At 31.1% G+C, this 20,934-nt stretch overlaps 3 protein-coding genes across 4 annotated transcripts; 1 reads left to right on the top strand and 2 right to left on the bottom strand.

Annotated features, from left to right (window-relative positions):
• Positions 1 to 158: 158 nt before the first annotated feature.
• LOC146527966 (uncharacterized) lies at positions 159 to 3,920 on the bottom strand. Its single transcript, XM_085205235.1, has 3 exons — positions 3,731 to 3,920; positions 1,102 to 3,272; positions 159 to 1,015 (listed from the first exon to the last, which is right to left on the bottom strand). The coding sequence occupies exons 1-3, from the start codon at positions 3,816 to 3,818 to the stop codon at positions 191 to 193; spliced, it is 3,084 nt and encodes a 1,027-aa protein (XP_085061361.1). The 5' UTR covers positions 3,819 to 3,920; the 3' UTR covers positions 159 to 190.
• A 1,717-nt stretch (positions 3,921 to 5,637) lies between these two features.
• On the top strand, positions 5,638 to 7,293 carry LOC146527965 (uncharacterized). Its single transcript, XM_085204998.1, has 2 exons — positions 5,638 to 6,111; positions 6,658 to 7,293. The coding sequence occupies exons 1-2, from the start codon at positions 5,872 to 5,874 to the stop codon at positions 6,850 to 6,852; spliced, it is 435 nt and encodes a 144-aa protein (XP_085061124.1). The 5' UTR covers positions 5,638 to 5,871; the 3' UTR covers positions 6,853 to 7,293.
• Positions 7,294 to 7,400: 107 nt separating this feature from the next.
• Positions 7,401 to 20,277, bottom strand: Hsepi (D-glucuronyl C5-epimerase). Of its 2 annotated transcripts, none has more exons than XM_085204874.1 (8): positions 19,991 to 20,277; positions 17,435 to 17,555; positions 16,703 to 16,842; positions 15,660 to 16,235; positions 15,156 to 15,290; positions 14,681 to 14,865; positions 12,524 to 12,688; positions 7,401 to 12,131 (listed from the first exon to the last, which is right to left on the bottom strand). In XM_085204874.1, exons 2-8 carry the CDS (start codon positions 17,541 to 17,543, stop codon positions 11,765 to 11,767), a joined length of 1,677 nt encoding a protein of 558 aa, XP_085061000.1. In that variant the 5' UTR covers positions 17,544 to 17,555; positions 19,991 to 20,277; the 3' UTR covers positions 7,401 to 11,764. The 2 variants fall into 2 exon arrangements, with proteins under 2 accessions (XP_085061000.1, XP_085060999.1); XM_085204873.1 differs by having other exon boundaries at positions 16,703 to 16,845; positions 19,991 to 20,269.
• Positions 20,278 to 20,934: the final 657 nt, after the last annotated feature.

Genomic DNA, 20,934 nt, shown 5'->3' with positions numbered 1-20,934 from the left:
ACATAAAAATACTTAATTACGCACTTTTTTAAAAGTTAAATAAAGAAAAGTTAATACCTAACCATCTTGTGCATAGAGTCGATTTTAATAAAGAAACGACAAAACAAAACACAGACACAAACAACACAACAAAATTTCAAATAATTTATTAAGCAACAACACAAAGTACAAATCTTTCTTAACAAAACGACTATAAAAACATTCTGGGTCGATACATCTTAGGTGGATCACCGAAACTAGACTTATCTCTACCGAGCAAAGTTTTCACAATTAAGTTCCTAGGGGAAAAAGGATTTCTTTTATAGAATAATTTTTGGAGCATCGCATTTCTTAACTTTATGTCTCCTTGGGCTAACTGTTTTTGGGTTTTAAGAGAAAAATCCATGGGATCTGGCTGCTTTTGTTGTTGTCGTTGTTGTTGCTGCTTAGCTTTTTCTTGCATTGATTTCCAAAAATTTGGTTTTTCTGTGGACGGAGGTGTATATTGCTGAGATGCATCTAGTCTATATGGGTATGGTAGCGACTTTTTAGTAAATTTACTAAATATTGACATCTTTCTTTGACTTTGGGTGCCGATGGTTTTTACTTCAACTTCTTTTAGACAAAGGGGTACCTGAGGAGGAACTTGGTATGGAACGTAGCCTGGATGTGGAGAATGCGATATTGGATTGTAGTTTGGTATCCTTTGGTCGTAAGAATATGTTGGATTATTTCCATGATGCTCGCATAGATTACAGTTTAAAGGGAGTGTTTGATGAGGTAAGCCATGATTGTAGTTACAATGTCGTTCTTGATGAGGTGGACAACATTTTTCTGGTATCGGAGGCGGGTGAAAGTATTCCTGGCCGTGCATTACGTAGTTTGTAACGTTTTGTTTGAAAGGAGGTTTTGGTTTTTGTTTAGTGTTAGCCACTGCTGCAGTTTCTGATTCAGTTTCTTCCACGATTATATCTTTTTTCTTTTTCTTGAATAATCGTAAAGAATTTAGTAGTTTTTGAAATTTATTTCGATGAATCTGCAAAAAAAAAAATTTAAAATAAAAAAATACTTCAATATAGAATGGATATGTGAATATATTAAAACAACGAATTAAATTCATACTTTTCTTTCTTCTACTTCGCTGCTGACATCGGATTCTGTTGATGACTGCGAACCATGTAAGCTGAGTTTTTCCAATACAGTGTCTGAGTAACTAGCGTTTGTAGAGTAATATGTGTCAGAATTCATTCTTGATCCAATCGCTTCACAGCTTTTGGAAAGGCATCTCATATGAGGAGTTCCAACGTTAGCATCATGTTTGGACCCCTTGGAATAACCGCCGGCACTTCTATTAGTAAATAGGATTCTTTCTATATTGTTATTCCTGTTCTTGGGACTATTATTAGCACTATGGCCACCCAAAAGATCCGCTGCCTTTGCAGATTTGGAATTTTGCGACACATATTTATAAATCTCTTTAATCAGTTCTTGAGTTTCGTTACTTACGTCATCTTCTGTTTTAACTTTATTTTCCTTTTCCATATACGCTCTTTCTTTTGAACTCTCAGCACAGGTGCAGGTGAAACTGGGGTTAGGTAGCATGTAACCATTCTGTGGATAGTTCATGGGATATATGGGTATTATCGGATAGCAATAAGGACTTGGAACTGTTGGAACAAATGGAGGGACGTTACATTGTGCTATGTTAAAATTATTACCACTATTTGGATTTATCGTGGTATTTAATTTATCACTTTCATGACTTTCATTGAAATTCCTCTCGCCTATTTTACTTGTGTTATTCGATTTACCACTGTGAGTAGAATCTTTCTTTATTTCTATTAGAAAACTTTGTAATATATCTTTTATTTCACCTAACGCTTTGTCAGTTTTATCAACATTGGTTTCTGTTAATTCTGTACTTAAAGAAGTGTCATTATTGGCTTTGTTCGTTTGTTCTTCTATGAACTTAGGACTTTGCAAGCTGCTCATTGTTGCAATTTGTGCCGGATGTTGTACACTCACATTTTGATATTTTAGTTTTTCATGTTTAACAGACAAATTTGATTCAGATTCGTAATTACGACGTTGTCTGATAGGAGGCGGACGTCCTTCAATGTCATCATATTCTGTATAATTTTGAGCTTTTAAATTCAGTCTTGGTCTACGTGTTCTTGGCGACGGAGGCACTTCTTTGTACTGATATTTCATAGCGTTCTCCTCAGCAAATTTTCTTCTTGACTTCGGACTAGATTTTTCCTTCACAGGGACTATATCATAATAGGCTGAATTATGGTAATCTTCGATATTTTTACTCGGATACGTATGTCGATGGTGCTTTTTAGAACTATAAAGTCGCGTATCACAAATACTTCTCCTGTCACTCACATCGTGATGGCATATATAACGATGTCTGCGTATTCTATTTTGATCGAAACAACAAGAACACAATTCGCTACCTTCTTGAATTTCTTCACGAATCAAAAATTCGTGGTCACGACAAACTGGTGCTGAAAATTGACTAAAATCTGAATCTCTCCTTCCAAACATTTTAACAGGCTTATACTGTTTATTGATAATTTTTTCTATGAACTCTTGGTCGACATTTAAATACTCTCGCTTATTTCGTTTTTGTTTAATTTGCCTCTGTTCATGTGCTTTTTTATAATATCTATGATCATTTTCTTCTATTTGTCTCTGTCTATGAATCTCTGGGCTTGATATTTTAGTAGCTTCATTTCCACGTTGTTTTGGTTGGTAGCCAGAGTAACCAGGCTCTGCATATTGTCTATATTTTGGTGTTACTAAAGAATGGAAACTGCTTGTAGAATAAACAGTCGGGAGAATGTTTTGTTTTGATTTAGTTCTGTATTGCCGTCCGTAAACGTCTTGTTTCTCATCATTTTTAATCCTTTGTACTTTATGTCGATAGTTTTGTAAATTTTGATGGGAACGTCTAGGATTCATAGTATTATCATATTTCTTGATATTACTAGTGTTACTACTACCAGCTCTTATACGAAATTGGCCACCTGGCTTTTCATATAAAATTTTTGTTTCTACTGTCTTAATATCACCACATTTGGAATTTGTTTGATTAGGTTCAACTTCACTATGCTCGTTACAAAATTGTCCTGGATCTTTCACGAAATTTTCTTGAAGGAAAGTCAGGTCTTGACAATGTTTGCTCACTTTATTCAGTTCTTGTTCTATACTTTCGATTTTTGACTTCAAATTATGGACACTAATTTCTATACTCGAATTTGTGTTTATATTTCTTTGAGATGAGGTACCTATAATGTATTGGGGGAGATAATTTTAAAACTGTATCATAAAACAATAGCATATTAACCTACTATAGAATTAAAATGAGATATAATTTGACTTAGCACTATTAATACGATCAGGGAAATACTTATCGAAATATTTCAATAATTCATATAATACGTGTATAATATTTTTTTTCAGTTTACGCTGTATCTCGCATAAGAGCCTAATTTTAAGACACTCGGCGTTCCCCTTTTGTCCAAATGCTGGAGGCATCGCGTTGTTGTGTGAATGGTGGATTCTAACGCCACGCTTTACCTCTAAGCCAGAGCGAAGAAACGGAAATATTAAATATTTTATTTTCTCCAGTGGGAAGCGAACTCACAACCTGTCACGTTTACATTCGCATGTTTGTGCTACTGCGCCATCACTGGTCTCTAAATTGTCCTGGTTTAAAATTATAATTAATTTAAATTTTACTTACCTAAAGCTTTTGCTAAGAAATTCTTTATAGCTTTGTATCTGCGCTTAGTGCGGGGCGATATGCGTCGCCGTGGAGTGCGGATGATCATCACCCTCTATTGAAAATCATTAAGAACCTAATTGTTTGAAGTACCTGTAAAATATTATAAGAGTAAGCTTATTATTAATATTATAAGAAAATTTTACATTACTACGAAAAAAGAAATAAGTATAAGCGAATTAAAAATTTAAAAAGCAGTAGGTATACCAAAATTGAAAATAAAGATTAAAGGAGAAAGTAAAATATTAGGATTTTTTTTGTAATGAATATATGAGGTATCTAAGAAATTTTGATTAGGAACAATTATAGTATAAGTTTGTGAAACACAATGAATATATTTTGATAACCATTGTATAAAAACGTACCGTGATTGAATTAAATTATAATTTCTTATTTGCAGCTCTATACATATTACATATAGTATTTATTTACTATAGTATTTATTTTGATTGTTTAAAAATATATATATATGTATGCTATTATTACAAAAAATCTTACTTAAAAATAATTATAATTTTAAATAAATAAATTAATAACTTTTGAATTTTAATGACAATATTTTTATTTAAATAAATAATTCTTGTCTTTATTTCAAATTTAATTGAATGTCAGATTTGCGTTATTAAGTTTGTATATTACATTGAAAACTTATATTATGGTAAATATTACCTACGGTACAGTACGGTGCCGTACGGTAATTCATTATATTCAAGGTAGGCAGAGAGAACCGAAGTGTTAAAACTCTCTATTTCCTATTTTCAATATAAAAATAATTAATTTTAATTTTGTAATAGTCTTATTTTGCACTCGATAAGCTAAGCTGGCTCCGCATATCCTAGGAAGAGGTCACATCTCCACAGCATTCATCTTTCTTTCATTCTTCTTCTGTAATACCCACATTACGTTTCACCGTCTCATCAATGCAGCTAAGGCACCATTAACCCTAGTACCGGCAGCGAACCTGTACAGTGAATGATTTTTAAATTATAACTTCTAAATAGTAATATTTGGTATGAATTGAATGAATTTGGTATGAATGAAATTAAATAAATATTGCAAAATAAATGTTAGTTATAAAACTTGTTACACAATATAATAAACTTGCAATTATTTATTGCTGCATTATTTTCTTTTCCTTACTCTCCTGGTAACGAGATAAACCTCGGTGTTAAGTTGCGCCATTCTACACGTCTCGCAATGCCTCGAAAATTGTACGGAGGGTAGGAAGAGGAGTGGACTTAAAATAAGGTTTTCCTCTGCTTGTTGTGCTTTATGTATCCCACATTGTGAAACTAATAAAATATTAAAAAATGTGGTGTCGTGGGACACCAGGTAGGAACGAAGTTCCTTCGGCTAATGTAGAATCGACACAAATTGCAAAAAAAGTCGTGCTCAATTTTATGTAGGTTTCCTTGATTTTTCTCTTAAATTTTGCTGATTAGTTTTTATTTAAGTACTAGAAAGTATTTAGGAAATTCAGTATTTTAGGAAATAATAAATCACTTAAAATAAAAAAAAACATCGTAATTCAAATTATCAACTAAAATAACAAAATATGTCTCTTTATTTTTGTTTGACAACATAAAATTACATAGAAAATTGACAACATAAAATTACATAGAAATAGAATAGAAAAATAGAAATAAAAATAATTATAACTCTACTCTCTAATTATACTCTTTCTATTACCACTCCACCCCAAAAGGGTACTACTCTACTGGTACTGGTACTGGTAAGGATACTGGTATACACTACTCGTCTGTGTATGCGACAGTCGCGCCTGCGCACGTCTCATTTAACGGTTTTATTCCACGCATTTTTCTTACGGTTTTACTATCACATTTTTTTCAGTTCGGTCACGCAGCGAAATCCCTATGCCTTCCAAGCCTGCCGTAAGGAACTTCGTTCCAAAAACGCGTATGTAATACTTATGTATTAGATTTAATGTATTACAGTAGCTACTGTACGGCATCATTTTAAATCACACGCCACAACTTCCAAAACAGGCCACGACCATCTTAAACTTTATCTTTTAAAAAAGTTTGGATGTCATTTATTTACATAACGTCAATACTAACCAAATCTTTGTTAAATTTCTAAAAATGTTTTTTAGATTACCTCTTCGTCTAACTACCTTTCTTTTGCCAAAAGTTAAATCTTTGAATCATGTCAGAAAAGCAGGGAGCATATTACCGCCGACCCAATACGATGTGCCGATACCGAGGAAACTGCACTTGATGTATGCTTTAAAGACATTCTGGGAAATTATTCCATTGTTTATTGTTACTTGTACAAGTCTTACTTTCATGGTCCTTTCTATAGCGTGGGCTGTAAAGAATAAGGTATTTTTATTGTAATTAGATATTATTACATTTTTTGCTTGTAATTTTATTATAAGATAATCTTAATATTTAAATGTTTATATAAAATTAATATAAGAGAAGTCGAAACTTATTGCTAAAACAAATATTTTAGAAATTTACCATTGCTTCATTAAGATGTTAAGCTAAGATCAACACAATTTTTTTGTTAATCATAAATAAGAAAAGTAACAAAAATAATGAATGAATAGCATGAATGAACCATGAATAAATCATTGAAGGTCATATAAGGGATATGCCGCCAAATTGATTTTCTTTTTAGTAAAAGATTTAATAAAACTCTTAAATATTGAACAATTTACGTATTTAGTGTAAATCGTAGATAAAGCAGCTGCGTTTTTTCCGCAGTAGGCAGAGTTCATGCTTAAGATACCTTTTTTCCATTTTTTGCCTATTCTTCGAGGCGGAACTCAGCGCACACGGAACGTTGACACAAACATTTTACCTTCATCTGAACATATCTTCGAAATTTTAAATTAACAAATTAGACAAACCTAAAATATCCAGGTAGACGTAGTATTCACGACTCACAACCGCGAGAACATCTCGCGCACAATGAACCTGCGGAACCCGTCAGTCCACAAGCTGATCATCATCAACCAGCGCTACGAGCCCTGGCCGGAGATGCAAGACGTGCTCGACAAGATGAAGATGGCGGAGAAACGAGCGCTAGTACGGTTGCAGACTTGTGCCACTAAGTAATAGTGAAACGTGGCCGCACTGAAGTTAGCTGTAGATGACTGTGCAGATTTAATATTAAGTTTTTTTCCTCCTGACTGCAGAAATCGCAAAAAATGAGAAATCATAACTTTAGGCGGCCACGATACATCGGTTGTATTTTAATATACAATTTCGTTAGTAGAATTTTTTTGTCTGTTATGCAGTTTTTGAATAGGATATGTGCAATGTGCATGGGAGCCCTTGTCTTTAGCTTTGAACATGCATTTTTGTATAAAGTTTTAAATTTTTCACCCTTAATAGAAGGGGGTGTGTATATTTTGAAAGTTAATAATAATAAATATATTTTTTACATAATATGTAGAAATATTATTTTTAAAGACTTCTAGATGAAATTTTAAAGTTGTAATGTGTAATATAGTGAAGTGTGAGTGACGTGTGTATGAATTTGTTTATTAATAACTTTTCTTTTTATTTATATTTATCTATGCTGTATTTTTTTATGAAAGTGCCTTTACTTTATGTACTTTGATTGTATATATTTTGTATATTTTTGAAATAAAACAAGTTAATTTGTCAAGACTTTTTATTGTCATTCACAAGTGCTCGCTATCCTCTACAGACTACTAATAGATTTGTTATATCCACACTGTGATGTTAGACGCGCGCGTTCAAAGATGAAAATTAGTGCATTCAATTAACTTCACGCTCTTTCCCGCATATAGCAGGGTTGGCGGAGACAACTTAGTGTTAAGACACTTATTCCTCCATTTTGCGCCATTTTTGACTGCATAATGTTGTTTTAAAAAGAATAAAAACGCGCGTATAACATCACTAAATACATCCATACCTACGTGTTAACAAATATAAAATTAAGTTAAAATAAACTATAGAATAGTAATTTCTAGTAAGCTCTTACAATTGGAATGTTTGTCTGTCATTAGAAAGTCAACGTTTTACTTCCCGCTTAATTTTCAAGACATTGTGTGTTGAATGGCGGAATTCAACACTGCGGTTTATCGTTAAGGCGGTTATATTAAAATAGCTGAGATATCATTTCCCCGAGTGTGATTCGAACACACAAACCGCCACGGCGTCACTAATCACTATGTTCTGTTCATGTCACTAAGATTTTTCAATCTCTCAGATAATGTTACTTCATATGTTGACTTTCATATGACACAAGGATTATCCTACTTTGGTTTAACATAATCACTAGAAAAACATAAACTAATATAGCTTTTTTATACTTTCATATTGATATATAAGATTCTTCATAAGAAAAAAGTGTAGGAGCTATTAAGTGCATTTTTTATTTTTAAAATATATATTTTTTATTGACATGGCAAGATTATAGGCAAATTAAATTTATCCATATTAAAAACTCTTTAAATATTACACTTTCTTTTTGCACTTGAATACAAATATTAAAATAATAAAATAAAAACAGATTTAAGTAGCGCTACATACAATAAGAAAAAATCTTTTATTGATAACAACAAATTTGTTTGAAATATTTCTGTTGCGTTCAACCAAGTCATCAACCGTTAAGTTACATTAAATTTAATTGAAATATTTAACGACAGTTAACACTTAATTAACGATTCAGACTCCACAAGTCATCTAAAAGGTCAATTTACAAAAATTTTTTCTTTTTTTTTTAAAACATAAATTTGAAATACAATTATATTATATATAAAGTGAGTATCGTTAAGTCTATGCAATTGTACCATGATTCTCATTTACACGATTATTGACAAGAATTCTTAAGATTACATAATAAACGTAGTTGTTATTAAAAATTTTAGAAACTTCTTACTTTAATATTTGTGCTTCGGATCACAACCGAACATACTATAATATAAATTATAAATAAAGCTTAAAAATATTAAAAAAAAAAGTTATTTAAATGTAATTTTCAAAGCAGAAAGTAACGTAATAAGATAATGGCTGACATTTAGACATTTTTTTGCCAAAATAATGTTTTTAAGGAATAAAGTGACATTTATTTAGATAAATTAGGATTTCCTTTTCTTATATTAGTCTACTGGGATTTAGTGCATTATTTATACAAAGTGTTTATTTTTAATAAAGATATAAATTATATAATAAATATTGTGTAAATACGATTATCTACAATTTTAATGAACTCTTTATTTTATGGCTGTAACTTTAAAACATTAGATATTTCTTATTTCTTGGTGGCGGAAGGGCACAAGTGTGCGACTGTAAACGCATCGGTCGTGGGTGCGTTTCCCACTCTATGGCATAAAATGTTTAATATTTTAATTAGTTCTCTTTGGTAACCAAGCAAAGCACGGCGGTGAGTTCCGCTACTCAATACGGAATGCTTCAAGAATTTAGCGGAACGGCCTACATCCGGCTGTGTAAAGATAGAGAAAAATAGAGCGTAAAGCTAAAAAATATGTACTTTAAAACATGTTTTCTCTTTAGTGTTTTGTAAAAGTAAGCAACTTGATATTTTTAAAGATAAAATTTAAATAAAAAAATCATTGTGGCAAGATTATATGCAAATATTTAATATTTAAATGAATTTTGGTAAAGGTTAGTGTAAATTGGATGTATAAAATCAATTCCTATATATTTAATACAACATTTTGATTCTCTATAGAACAAGGATATAATACTTATTACTATACTTTTTATAAGATTATGGTTCCTATAATTTATTGATTGACCCCCAGATTGAAGTGATATTCAATTTTTTTTTCTTTATATTTTGTTTAATGACGGAAAAACATAAAAAAAAAAACATCTGTCGAATTTGATTTTAACTTAAAAAAGTATATTGCAATTAACAGTAAACAAAAAAATAAAAAATGTTCAACTTTTGCCATTATTTTTATAAACGCTTTAGTGAATTTTTAAGATCTTTATATTAAGATTCTTTGATTCTATAAACTTATAAGAAAACTAAAATTTATATGCGCATTTAGTTAATATAAAATGTGAAATCATTTCATAAATTAAAAGAAATAATGATACTAAATTTATATATGACTATTGATTTAAATATATTTTTCAAATATAACTTTATATACAGTATGTTAAAATAATATAAATTTTATGTACAACAGGGAAGAATTAATGTATATTACAATATTTTTAAAGCTTACCAATAATTTGGAATATCTGCGAGCTAACCGTAAACTATATTGAATTGTGACTATTTTACGACCTTAACTTTAGCTAAATGCCTTTTTAGTTTTTCTAAGTGCAACAGGGACTTGTTAAAATATTTTTGTTTTAATAATGTTAGTGTTAAGATACTTCATTCTCCATTTTTCGTCGAATTCGAGGAGGAAGTCAGTGCCGCGGTTTATCTTATTAGAGAAATGAAAATAAGATTAAATATCTTTCTCTATACTATATTTTTTCTCATTTTGACAAATAAAAAATTAATTGTTGTTTTAAGCAACTTTCAAAAATATAAAGAAAGTAGTACAAACATCTAAAACAATTATTGGATAAAAATATTGTAATATACAATGATAAATAAGGCAATTAAGTACGTTTAACATAAGAATAGGTTTAACAAGATAATAATTATTATATTTATTTTATATATTCAATTCAGTTTCGAAGGCTGTTTCTACACTGGCGGTCTTTTTAAAAGGTATTCAGTCTTCAGTGATAAGTATTTATTTAAATTTCAACTTTTTGTATACGTTTTCTTTATATTATTATTATTATGTAAAACTTATGCCTACTATTGTAGGAATGACAGCCATTTTAGTCTATACGATTATATTTACATTTATTTATTGTTTTCTGTTGTTTCTCATTTTGAAAATTAAATTATAAATGAGCGAAAATACTTTTATTTTCTTAAAAAAAATTAAGATATATATTTTTGCGCTATTAATAATATTAGCACACAAATAAAGTAGAACCTCGATTATTTGACCCTCATTATACGTTATACGGATTCGCGTTCAATGAAACCTAAGAAAAATTATATGGACGTAAATGCGTACGTAATTTATATGTGTATAAATCGCATGTAGGAAAATGTTAATAATTTCTTAATAAACGTTCATTTTGGTTGATATGTACTTATAGCTTTTAATACACATATAACAATTTTGTGTTACATATGCACAAAAATAGCTTTTCTTTATACTTTCGATTATCCGGATGACTAACGACAACAATTAGTCCGGTTAATCGAGTTTCTACTGTACGTCGATTAGAGTTCAAATGATATGAAATTATTACAAATCTATATATTTGTAAGATTACTGATAATTAAACACTAATCAACTTCTCTAAGTGTGGTAGTTATCGTTAATTGGATCTGATAATTTAATTTTCAAGTCATAGCAGGTACAAATTTGAGAGATGACATTCACATTTACGTTTATTTCAGTTGAGACTTAGACTCTATATCAAACAGCCAAAGTCAGTTAAGTTTGTTTGTTTTAATAAAATAGGAATTATTTAATAAGTATAATTTACAAAGAAATTCAATAAATTAATTGGTCTATAGGTTAATTATTAGATCTAACATACTTATAAAATAACTTTATCGTATTTATGACTTTTTAAAATTAATGTACTTTTATTTGAAAAACAAAAAAGAAATGCTTAATATATTTATGTATTCGATATAAATCCCATATACCCTCTTTGAAACATATATTTATATTCCAAAGAGGCAATGTTAGCATCTCTTATTTATTTGGCAATGTTAGCATCTGTTATTTTTATGCTTTTTCAAATTTCATTTCTTTAATAATAAAAAAAGACCTTTAGGTTTATTAGTGTGATTACATTCGTTCAGCTCTCCGTCACAAGGCCATAGCTTGCAACTTCCAAACTGAGTCGAGTACTCAAAAATCGATTTCATTATCGATTTTGAAAAATCAATATCTCCAATCAATCAACGTTGAAAACCCCACAAAAATCGATATACTCAATTGTGTGCCGCTCTTTTGCCTTGCATATAGCCTTCCCATCGTTTCGCCGTGTTTATAAATATCGGATCGGGATCTAATCCCGCTAATAAGTACAGTTGATTCACGTGAGTTGCGTGATAGTCCCATCTTGCTATATTCGGACTTATGCCCAAAGTAAAATGGCGGAGATCGTAGAAGCTACCACTGCCTGTATCGAAGAGTGGTAAAAGCGTCTTTAGGGAAAGCATTCCGTCGTCATACATTTTTTTCGCTAGCGATATGGAATTCTCACCTTCTATCACGTGGAGATCATAGAGACCGAGCAGCGTGTATATGAACCCGTTTAGAACGAACAGTGGCGGTTTCGTTGGATATTCTTCATACCTGAAAATAAATTATATTATATTATTATCTCTTCCTTTCATGTCAATAAATAAATATAGAGATAGCGATTGATCACTTTACTCCATTTTATTTATTTATTTGATTAGGTTCTTGAACAATATTTTTGTATACATATAGAGAATAAGATGATATGAAGAAGAAGACAAATGAGCATTTAAAGTTATTTTTTAGCCAGGTAGCTTCAGTTCGCTTTAAGATAGTAAGAAAAGAAAGTTATTTAAATATTTTCATTCCCCAAGACAGGATCGAATTAACAACGATGGAATGTTATGGAACAGGACCCTGTTCTGTTATGTCATAAATCCAAATGCCCTCAAATTATATAAGCACCCATAATCCATAATCAAAAGAACTCGTAAATCCATACATACCATACGTATTTATCCATCCACATCGCTTTCACTCCTCCCGCGTGGCTCGGAACATCCAGTAGGTGGAGAGCTCTCCGCGCCGCGCGCAAGTAGTTTATATCTCCACTGCGATAGTAGGCGCGCGAGAGGAGGGAAATACCGTGACCCTGGCTCATGGCCGAGTGCCTATTTATTAAAGAAAATACAGGGATATAATAGAAAAAAACATATTTGAATTACTAAGAACGTATGTCTTCAAAAAAATGTTTTCAAATTTTGTTATATACATACACAATGTCGTAATTATTCTCCCTTTCGCTCACTTAAAATTGTGATTAGTTTGAGTTTTATATATTTTAATAATCATTTTCACATATATTTTGGCATATCAAATAGGTGGGGAGCTCTCCGTGCTGCGCATAAATAGTTTATATGTCCATTGGAGTAGTAGGCGGGAGAGAGGAGGGAAATACCTTCGCTCATTAATAAATAAATTACGAAATATACATTTGGCAGAAGAATAAATTTAGCAGAAACATAAATTTCGTAGAAAAATTACCTAATGGTGGCTCAGTTATACCAACCGGTTTCAAAAGTCGAGTTCACATTAATAAACTCGCGTTACTTTATCAATGGATCAATGTGAGAGAGAATCTTGTGACTAAATTCTCTGCCTTTCATGCACCATTGTTCTAGGCGGCGGAGTGATCCAAAATTTCATGTTTTAATTATTTTCCTATATTTTCTAATAGACACTTTTATAAATAAAAACTTTACATAAGTCTGTCAGTAACTTCATATACACATAAAAAATCTAATATAAATCTATACGACCTCTGTTATGCAGTAATCGTAAAGCTATTTAACCTTTAGCCCCGGCCCAGTTAGCCGCGATCACAGTGCGCCGGCGCAACAAAACCGCGACGCAAATAAAAACTCTTTGTGTGCTCACATATTATGTGCTTGTTATAAAAAAAAATATTATAACTGATCAGTTATAAAATTTACTGAGCAATATGATGTTATACAGCATAGTATCACTTGATTTGGACTATATAAAACTAAAAAAAAAAATCAATTCGGATCTATATAGTTCCTGAGATTAGTGCGTTCAACCAAACAAACTTTGTAGCTTTATAATATTAGTATAGAAGTATAGATAGTACCTAAAAATAGACATACTTAACACATTTTGATAGCACCAATTAACTAAAGTACCCATTAGTGTCAATATTGTAGTAGATTCCTTTAAGATTTATTACCTATAGTTAAGTTGAGTGTTGGTTTTCATTTTCAATCTTAAGAAATAACTGTTTAGAGACGAAAACTACATGAAAGTAAAAAAGAGTCGCATAGTTTTTGTTTCTATTAATAAAATTAACTATTAACCTTTAAAAGCTTTGAATTGAACAATACGTTGCTTGTTAGCTACTTCCTTATGACGCGTTCGACGGATATGGATTTAAATTATTCTTGACTAAACATTGATATTCACAATTACTCATTGATTTCAGATTTGGTAAACCGCTGAGTTAAGTGTAATTAAGTAAAAAAAATTATATAAGTACTGGATCACTCCACGTTTTGTTATATCTGAACAGGGAAGCGAAAAATATCACATATTCTAACAGAATAGTGCAAAGGCAACAAACAAATTTTAATATAACACAATAAACACAACAAATTCAAGCAAACAAATGTATATTTAATAAAACTAGCGACCCGCTTGCGACTTCACACGCTTGAACTACATAATTATTAATCTGCATTACTTGCCTTTTCTAATAATAACATCATTTTAAAAACAAATATCTATCCATCCTTATATTAACAAGTAAAGTATCAGCTAATTCAATATTGTTATTTATAGAAATTTTATTAATAATATTTTTTTTATTTATAATCCGATTGAAATAAAACAAACATAAGATATCAAAGTTTAAGAAAATGAAATAGTGAAAACTGCAATTAAATCGGTTAAGCCATTTCTGACATTAGCGTGAACAAGCGCACAGACATAAGTTTTAAAAATCATTGTCTTTGTTGCTATTATTTGTTAATAAATGTCAACATAACATTTTTTTTACAAACAGTATTTCATGTACAGACTCCGATCCGTTACGATTTATATTATAGGTATAGATAACTTATATTAAGAGAATATATTAAAAAACTTACCACCCAGGCTTTAAATCAGGTACACCAGGTGCCACCCTGCGTCTTGCAAGCACCGGCCACCCGCCTCGCGCCCTCTGGTTGGTGGCCAGCCATCGAGCCGCCGCGTAGAAATGAGCGGTGTGAGAATGCGAGGATATCAATATGTTGGATATAGAGCCGGACCCCGATAACACTATACTGGATATCTGTCCGGGCGAGGATAAGAAATATAGTAAATTTATGAATGAATATATAACATATCAAATGAATGGACTGCCACGAAGCTTAGCTAAGCTTTGCACACAAATGTGTGAGTGTTCCTATATCGGTGCAGCCTAAACTGGTTTATACAGATTTTTGACAACCGGCCTAAACCTCTTGTATTGTTTATTAAATTTAAAGATTAAGTTGCATTTGCATCATTACTGATCATTTGCATCTTTACAGACATTTTATTGGCAAGAAATAAGAAATATGCAAAACACATTTTTTTCACCTTAAATTTATTTCTTGGTGATTTTCGTTTGGGTTTGTCCTGCAATGCCCAGCCCTTTTGCATATCTATTATTAGGTCTCGTGTGATCTTCCGCCATTTTGAATCTACTCCTATACCGTAGTACGTGTGGTCATCCTATAAGAATGGAAAAACAATAAATTATGAAGAAAATAAACTTTCTGCAAGATATATATAAAAATACTAATAGTTAAATTTAACAAATATTTCGCGCAAAATCGAACACGCATTCCCCACCGAAAACATAATACTTATATTTTAAATCGTTTAAATAAAAAAAATACTCAAAATATATGTTTTAATTAAAAACAGCTCCATTTTCTAGCATAGCGGGGTAGGCAGAGGGAACGTAGTGTTAAGTCACTCCGTTCAAATTTTAAATGCAATGCGTTTTGACTGGTTTGAACTTAACACTGTATTTCCTCTACACCACGTTGGAATGTAATTAACAACATTTAATAATGGTAACAATAAAAAAAAGCTAACCTGAGCATGAATAAGCTGTAAACTCGTAACATAATGCAAATACACCGTCTCCTTCTTATCTTTATTTTGTAGCACCACTGTTATTGAAGAATTGGGGTTCAATTTCAGATCCATGCTTAGTACAAAATCCTGAGTCGAATTCACTCTCAACCAGACCTGACTAGTGATGTGCCCAGACGTTGAAAATTTAATTACTTTAGCTTTTAACTCCGTATCAAAGTCCCTGGCCATCACTGCATCTTTACTTACAACCCAATTTTCCAGAACTTTCTCGCTATCATCTATTACTTTAACCCTGGGTTCAGGTTCCGTTATATTTTTGCTATAATGGGCTAACCCGAATTGGGCTATTTGAGTAGGATAGAAGAACCCTTTGGGCTCCCATTGTGTGGACACAGGAACCCCTTCAATTCCGCTGATGCATTTCACCCTATCCCGCACTTCGACGTTATAGTTCTCGAAGGTAGTGAATGTGCCACGCGGGTCATATTTCTTTCTGGGATGATACACTTTGCTGTAACTGTGCGACCATTCGAATTTGTCTACGCCGCCTACTGACGTTATTTTGCCGTAAATCTAAAAAAATATATATTTTTTAAATGTTATAAGAATATCTTTTGTAGAAATAAACTATCTTACGTCTTACTCTTGATATAAATATGAATCTACTGAGATGTATAGATCGAAGACAGAATAAATGTATGGATTTAAATCAAGATCGGAAATGTATTCACGTTTTCTCTTTACCCTCTGCCTGCTGTTTGCGGGATACTGGAATATAATAGGATACATTCCCCACTTTCCACTGAATTTTCTTGGCATTGCGTGTTTAATGGTGGAACTCAACGCCGCGCGTTTTGCCTTGTTCCCAGAGGGAAAAAATGAAAATATGAATAAATAATTCATTCCCCCAGTAGGAGGCGAACCCACAACCGTCGCGTTACAGTTACACGCTTGTGCCCCTGTGCCACAACGGCCTTAAGTAAATACAAAAATCATGAATATAATAGAGGTACCTATATAAAAAAACAAATATGGCTTACCTCAAAATATTTATGTATGAACGAGAACGGCACGTACACCTGGTCGCGGTCGCGCCGGCACGACACCGAGTATTCCCCATTTATAGAGCATTCGATTTCATCGCTAATACGTTCTATTAACTCGTTGGATGGTACTGAACCTACTGTGGATAAAAAGAGTATGTGTAAAAATTACTTTTCAAACTTCTGGAATAGAGAATGATTGTACAAGGAGACTTACATCAATAAAATTAATTAAATAACCGATTTATACATGCTATACTAAATTATACAGTATGTTCCCTCCGAAAATGCGTGGATGACTTTATCTCAAACACTACTGAACTGATTTTGGTGAAACTTAGATATACTCATAAGTTGAAATATACCTTACTTAAATCAAAAAGGATCACCTCGACAGTGCCCTTGGTGTTCGAGAAAATTGTGTATACGGGAATTTGCTTTTTGGAGGTAATACAACAAATTACCTTGGTGGAATTTAGTTAAAAGCAATATTTTTCATAACATATTTCTGTATGTTTTGTTTTGCGTAACAAAGAATATATGTATAAAATCTGAACGTAGGGGGATATTTTTATATGTTTTCTAAAAAAGTATATTTCTCTCCACACTTAGAGCAATATTTTAAAAATGTTTAAAAAAATACTGATAATTACAATAAAAAATAAATTAATAATAAAAACAAACAAATATTCAAATATATAAAAAATATATATCAATCGGCATACTAACTGGGCCTATTCACCAGATCTCCACACCTGCCCAAATAGAACGTCACAAGTAGCACGCCCCCGCACAGCGCCGCTAATGCCAAGCGCATGTTCAAGCGCACTAGCATCATTGCTATCACCTGCTATAATAAAAAAGATACCTTTATTTAAATATATCTATAATATAATAATTTCTTAAATTTCTTGTTTATAGTTTACTCTTGAGAATTTAACGAAGTCCTTAATGATCAGTTGGAAGGAGCGGAGTGTCATTACAAAATACAAAACTGTTTATTGGTGGAAATGTCAGCCTATTATATTATCTGACTTCTATAAAAGAATGAGGTTATTCATTCAAATGTATTTTTTATGTTTGTTTCATTAAACTTTTGATCGACTTTGACGATTCTTTTTTATTTGAAAGCTGGTGCTTCTCGTGTGGTCCTATTTAATTTGGTTTATTTCTGACAATATTATCTTGCAATATACCATATAATATTATCTATGATTTAAAAGGGAGAATGGATTATTATTATTTAAAAGGAGTCCGTTCTGCATAAACATTACTGGCTCATTTCTCTTTCGCGGTGGAAACCGGACTTAATATTTACGTATGGACTTACACTAAGATTCCTAATTAATTTGCCGAGGACGGAAAGGTCGTCGTGCAGGGACATCAGTATGTGACTGTAAAAGCGACTGGTTGTGGGTTCGATTTCCACTTTAGGAAATGAAATATTTATTTAAATTAATAATTTTATTTCTTCACTCTGGTGTATATAAAGCGCGATTTTAAGTTCGGCCACTCAACATGGAATGCCCCTAGAATTCAGCGTAAAATGGGGAACAGAGTGTCTAAATGTCTTATTAATAGTCATTCATGGTTTTTAATTTTCTATCTATATGGGGAATTAATGTATGCCTAACCACAAGAGTTGAGTTTATTTATGATATAATCATTTCCTTGTATAGAATTCAAAGTCACAATCACAGTTTTGTAAGAGGAAAATATTTTATTATTGGAGCTTGTTTAAGAAAAATCATAGATTTATATACAACTATTATTTTCTTTTGTTATCTTTAATTTTTTTCCGCAACTACACTTCTGTCTTCCACTTTCTGCCTAATTTCTTCGGCATTGAGTTGCACTACATGCTTTGCATCATTACCAGGGCGAGGAAGGTGTGCCCCTATGCCCCTACTGGATATTATTTATATAAAATAAGTAATTTTAATAAGCATTAAAATGCTATTTAAAGAAAACATCATTACCAAACAGTTTTGTTTAAAAATAAAAAAAGACTCTTAAATGGTATTTGATTGCCAACACTGTGTAGTGCCAAATGCTTAACTCTAAATGTAATTTTCAAAAGTTGGCACCCATTTGAAAATTTCAATGCCAAAAACCTTAATTTTAAAGAAAGTGGTATAAAATAATAGTATACTCTCTATACTGTGATTTTTTTAGCTTCACACTCATGCCATACACAACAGGGTAGCCAGAGGGAATCTGGGAAGCTAGTGTTTCAGATTCCACACACACATATATTAAAATACTTCCTTTGCCACTTTTTCAAATTCTTGAGGCATTAATTAGTTATTAGGTAGTTTCTTAACAATTGCTATCTTTTACCTGCAGCTTTGTCTACTGGGTCAAATGGAAATAACTAAAATAGATATTTTATCTAGCTTCATTGATAAATGAATAATAGAGTATCAACCACAAAAATAATTTGAACAGTACTTTGAAGAGTAGTTTCTGAGAATATGATGTTAATCACTTTTCATCATGTTAATAGCTTGGTTATTATTAATATAAGTATTATATGAAAAACCAATTTTATTGTGTTGTGTTGGTTTTATATATTATCATATTCATTTATAATTTTAATAAAATTATATGAGAATACATGTTTAAGTGTTTAAAGATACACAAATAAAAAGACATAATGGTACTTATTACCTTATATGTACAAGAAATACTGATGACAAAGTACTAAAAATAACTCTTCCATGTAATGAATTAAAATTGGTAGGTATGTGGTTTAAATCATAAATAATGCATGCTTGGTTTCTCAATCTCTGCCTTGACATTGAATTTTAAATTGCAATATGTGTAATTTTATTATCTTTCTAAAAAAGTATTTATTAAATTTAGAATTATAAAAAATAAATAATAAGTAAAAAAAATATCTATAATATAAATTATGGAGTTAAAAGTAAAACATGTAATACTAAAATGGCATTAAAGAGTAAAGCAAATAAACGTGAAGCTTAGAATAAACAATTACGACCTTATTTTCATTTGCCATACATTACACTGAACGTATTAAAACATTTTTGAACGTACTATGTTGTCTTATAATATTTTAGGCGATGCATCTAAAAACTGGTTGACAATCGGATCAAGTTTACGTAGGCGTTATAAATATCTTGTTTATTTACATGTTAACACTTATAGATACGAAGTTTCTTTTTATTAAATACATATATAATAAATTTCTTAACTAAAAACTAAATAATCATAAAACTTAGAAATGAAAATAATTAGATTTAGAGAATAAGAAAATATATTTACTTTGCCCACTGCGGTCCATCCGTCTCGATGTTTGATCTGACTTAATTGTGAACACTACACGCAAATAACAGTCACATAATTAATTGGCAAGCACACGTAAAGTATAAAGCAAAGTAATACAGCTTTCACTTATGTTTCTTAACAAATATTTTATAGCAGCACGATATCAATCGCCGCACACCGACTATGTGTGATATTGGCTGTGGCCTATGACAGTCGATTTCAGTTAACTCTGACAGCCAATTTGACCGTATTGTGACACATTCCTTTGAGTGCTGCCACATTCAAAATTATTAAAACTTAAAGTATATAACACAAAAAAATGTCTTTATGTAGTCAAAATATTGTTAAAATAATCATTTTAAATTTATATTTATGAGAATATGTTACAACTAGTACTTTATGACTAAACTCTGTCAGAGTCTAATTCGGTCGTAAGGTGACACTGACACATTCTTTTGAGTATTGCCACATTTAAATTTGTATGTCATATGTTTGTCAAAATATTGCATTTAAAATATTAAAATAATAATGTTATATTTATTTTTATAAGGAAATATCACAACTAGTATTTTATGCATTATTTACAAATTGACAGAGTACTGCTTTTATTTTTAAATTATTTAAATAATTGTTATAATATCGTTTAATAATAAAAAAAATATTTTAACCAAATACCGATTACGTTTCAAATACCAGGTTTAGGATTGTTAATAAATGAATAAAAAAATATTCTAGAACATAAACATGTGAAATCATTTATGTTGAAGAAACCAAAACAAAACTAAATCTGCGAAGAAACCAAAACTTATTAAAACTGTAATTTAGTAACTTCTGACACAACTTTCTAGAATAGGCTTTAGTAAATGCGATTATGTGTTGACATAACCTTTGACTTACAGTCGAACAGAGCAGATTAGAACAATCTAATATTTTATTTATTT

The sequence above is a fragment of the Heliconius melpomene genome, chromosome 20 (genome assembly GCF_056956725.1).
Source record: "Heliconius melpomene rosina isolate 202511_hmr_F chromosome 20, ASM5695672v1, whole genome shotgun sequence".
Taxonomy (NCBI): domain Eukaryota; kingdom Metazoa; phylum Arthropoda; class Insecta; order Lepidoptera; family Nymphalidae; genus Heliconius; species Heliconius melpomene.
The sequence above is the reverse complement of the archived record's forward strand: the minus strand, read 5'-3'. Positions and strand labels throughout refer to the sequence as shown.

What these genes read in the sequence shown, in the direction of transcription:
- LOC146527966 (XM_085205235.1), bottom strand. Translation starts at nt 3,818, where the DNA reads ATGATCATCCGCACTCCACGGCGACGCATATCGCCCCGCACTAAGCGC. An exon ending in TTTCTTAGCAAAAGCTTTAG is followed by an intron (nt 3,273 to 3,730) that starts GTAAGTAAAATT and finishes AATACATTATAG; the next exon opens with GTACCTCATCTCAAAGAAAT. An exon ending in GCGAAGTAGAAGAAAGAAAA is followed by an intron (nt 1,016 to 1,101) that starts GTATGAATTTAA and finishes TTTTTTTTGCAG; the next exon opens with ATTCATCGAAATAAATTTCA.
- LOC146527965 (XM_085204998.1), top strand. Translation starts at nt 5,872, where the DNA reads ATGTTTTTTAGATTACCTCTTCGTCTAACTACCTTTCTTTTGCCAAAA. An exon ending in CGTGGGCTGTAAAGAATAAG is followed by an intron (nt 6,112 to 6,657) that starts GTATTTTTATTG and finishes TAAAATATCCAG; the next exon opens with GTAGACGTAGTATTCACGAC.
- Hsepi (XM_085204873.1), bottom strand. Translation starts at nt 17,543, where the DNA reads ATGATGCTAGTGCGCTTGAACATGCGCTTGGCATTAGCGGCGCTGTGC. An exon ending in AGATCTGGTGAATAGGCCCA is followed by an intron (nt 16,846 to 17,434) that starts GTTAGTATGCCG and finishes TTTTATCCACAG; the next exon opens with TAGGTTCAGTACCATCCAAC. An exon ending in TCATACATAAATATTTTGAG is followed by an intron (nt 16,236 to 16,702) that starts GTAAGCCATATT and finishes ATATTTTTTTAG; the next exon opens with ATTTACGGCAAAATAACGTC.